Genomic DNA, 2,846 nt, shown 5'->3' with positions numbered 1-2,846 from the left:
TCGGCCGCATAAAGGTTCCGCCGCACAAAGGTTCCGCCGCTACTGCCGGGGTCGGGGTGCCCGGGCTCACCACCGACACCGGGGCCACAGCGCCCGCCGTGCCGGGGAGCTCGCTAGGGAACGCGGCCAGGCCCCAAGGGCCACTGCTCTGGCCCACAGCGTTACAGGAACATGGCAGCCAATGTCGGGGTTCCTGCAGTGTATGGGGCACCCCTCTCTGCGAGGCGTCCACCACTTCTTGGCTGAGCCCTGGGAAACAGCGATTAAAACAGGAAACGGGACCAAAACCAGCCTCACAAAGGAGAAGTAGCCTTTCCCCGTTCGTGGTTTGGCCTTTGCAGGTCTGTACTTCCAGGATTGCTGCTACAGAGTGGGGAAAAAATCCTAATTTATCCTTCCTGAGATCTGCAGCCAGGCACCAGGATTGTATAAAGCTGTGTCAGTCCCACCCATCACAGAAATCCCTTTGGCAGCTTCTTACCAGTCGGTATAACAATTAAGGCAAAATCTAAGCAATTTAGAGCCTCCCAAACTACTTGGGTCTGTCAACAGCCCCCCGTGAACCCCTACATCCAGGCAACGGAAGGGATGCCCTCCACAATGCCCCGTCAAGAGCTGCTGCAATGCCCTGAGGTCCCTCATTTCCCCTCTCATGTCCCAGCTGCAAAAGCAGCCCCTGTGTGGTTTGAGGTGCACGCTGCTCTCCCCGCAGGTGGCTTCTATGGGAGTGAAGCAGGACTGGGCTGACCACAGCAGGGTCTGGAGCTGGTGGTACGTCATGATATTGGTATCTATAAACTACCGTGACATAAGCACGAGCAGCTGCTCCACGCATCCCACATGCAGCATTTCCTTGAGACAGGAGGACACCTGGGGCACTCACTCTGTTTGCAGCACTGCAGGAAGCTGAACTTTCACAAGTGAAGTGTGTGAGAGCTCGCCTGTCCTCCCAGGCAGACGTGGGAGCAGGGGCGAGCAGGGCTGTCAGCACTCTGGCAATTTAATCTGTGTCCCCATTGCAAAGTAGAGCATTGTCAGCCCAAGTGTAAGCCAAACAAAGAATCACAGAGTGGTTTGGGTTGGATGGGACCTTTGAAGATCACCCAGTTCAAACCCCTGCCATGGGCAGGGACATCTTACACTTGACCAGGTTGCTCCAAGCCCCATCCAAGACCTGGCTTTGAACACTTCCAATCATGGGGCACCCACAACTTATGCAGATAACCTCTTTCAGGGTCTCACAACCCTCACTGTGAAACATTTCTTCCTTATGTGCAGTCTAAATCCACCCTCTTTTGGTTTAAAAACGTTGCTCCTTATAAGGCCTTGCCAATAAATGTGCCAGCTCACACAAACAAAAACATTTCTTTAAAGGAGTTGCACTTCTATTCCTAGACCCAGACTCTGGGAAACAAATGAGGGCTGCCTGAAAGAAGCACCTCTCCTGGGACTAACACATTTTTCTTCAGAAATTCTGGTTTTGGGGATGTGTCTTTGTGGCACCAGAAAGGAGAAAGTGGGCACATAAAGTCTGGGGCTTGACTACCTTTCATGGGGAGGCTGTCAGGAAGGGGAATACAGGCACCTACACTAACTCTGGCCAAGTTAACACTAACACACACTAACTTTCCACCACCTCCACCTCCCAGCAAAGACCAAACCAGCCAGAGCCTCCCGTGGGTGGAAACCCAAACATGCACGGTTTTGTGTCCCAGGTGCTGCCTGAGAGTGAATGAGGAGGCAGGAGCAGCCCGAAGGATCCAGGCAGAGCGTCCGCACTCCGCCCCAACCCAATGGACACATGGTTGTGGGGAAGTGCCCCAGGTCCACGCTGGAGCCCTCAGATATAACGTAAATCCAGCAACAAGGAGTTTCCTCACTTCTAATTTTGGCAGCTAGCACTGCCAGGCGCAGAATACCAAAGGGATGAGTTTTGCCTGCTCTCTGCTTATTGTGCAGCTCAGTTAACCCCACACTTCTGTTTACCTCAACCCCGTCGCCCGGGGCAGTTTCGAGGTTGCGCCGATGCCTTTGCAAAGCTCGCACTGGAACGGGCACAGAGATGATATGTTTTATGTATTGCGTGGAGCGATGGAAGGAAGAGCTGCCTGACACATCGCAGCCTGGCCCACGCGCTCCTTGTGGTCCCTGTGGCTTGGGGCTGGGCTGGAGTCAGAGCCTGGCCCCGGCCCCGCCTTTCTCTTTTTAAAGGTTGTAAAAAGCAGCCACTGTCAGTTTGCTGCCCAGCGACTTCCTCTTTTGACTCTTTGCGAAAGGAGAAAGCGCTTCATGTCTTGGCGTGAACTCCTTCCCCCCTGGCTGGTGATCATAGCGGGACTGACGGGCATCGTGCTCCTTTGTGCCTCCACTAAAGATGTGCCCATCACCCCCCTCAGGACCAAGGTAAGGGCATCCGTCTGACACAGGGGCTGCCAAGCCAGGGGTCAAGTGGGGCTGTAGGCAGAAGACCTTGTCCTCATCTGTGGGTGTGCTTCTTAAGGAGAACCTGCCCGTTTCCTTGTGCAAACCGGGCATTTAAACTAAAACCTGGGGTGTTTTGTTGCTTTTCACATTCCTTGCACTACTGACTTAGTTACTGACCCAAAGCAACACACTAAGGAGGTGACTAGAACGAGAGCTCAAGGATGGGCTTGCATCCTTCAACATGCTGTAGCTTTTCAAACCAAAACCAAGCCAACCCCTTTGGCTGGTCAGGGAAACACAGGCTGGATGTGGTCCAGCAGAGATGCTCATCACAGGCTGAGGAGAGGCAGCCTATGCCAGGAGCTACTCCAGGGCGCATAGGGCCAGTGGTGTCAGTGGAGGGGAAGAGCTAGGTCCCTCCT

General features: G+C 54.0%; 2 protein-coding genes across 2 annotated transcripts in view; one reads left to right on the top strand and one right to left on the bottom strand.

Moving 5' to 3' along the window:
• NELFB (negative elongation factor complex member B) overlaps positions 1–780 on the bottom strand; it is a 13,001-nt gene extending 12,221 nt beyond the window's left edge. The window contains exons 1-2 of the mRNA XM_010183267.1: positions 749–780; positions 44–113 (exon numbers count right to left, since the gene is read on the bottom strand). Of these exons, the coding sequence (XP_010181569.1) occupies positions 44–113; positions 749–780 (102 nt within the window). The remainder of the gene's footprint in view (positions 1–43; positions 114–748) is intronic.
• Positions 781–2,289: 1,509 nt separating this feature from the next.
• Positions 2,290–2,846, top strand: part of LOC104539677 (ectonucleoside triphosphate diphosphohydrolase 2-like) — a 10,525-nt gene continuing 9,968 nt past the window's right edge. The window contains exon 1 of the mRNA XM_010183266.1: positions 2,290–2,403. Within this exon, the coding sequence (XP_010181568.1) occupies positions 2,290–2,403 (114 nt within the window). The remainder of the gene's footprint in view (positions 2,404–2,846) is intronic.

The sequence above is a fragment of the Mesitornis unicolor genome, unplaced genomic scaffold, assembly GCF_000695765.1.
Source record: "Mesitornis unicolor isolate BGI_N332 unplaced genomic scaffold, ASM69576v1 scaffold17114, whole genome shotgun sequence".
NCBI lineage: Eukaryota > Metazoa > Chordata > Aves > Mesitornithiformes > Mesitornithidae > Mesitornis > Mesitornis unicolor.
The sequence above is the reverse complement of the archived record's forward strand: the minus strand, read 5'-3'. Positions and strand labels throughout refer to the sequence as shown.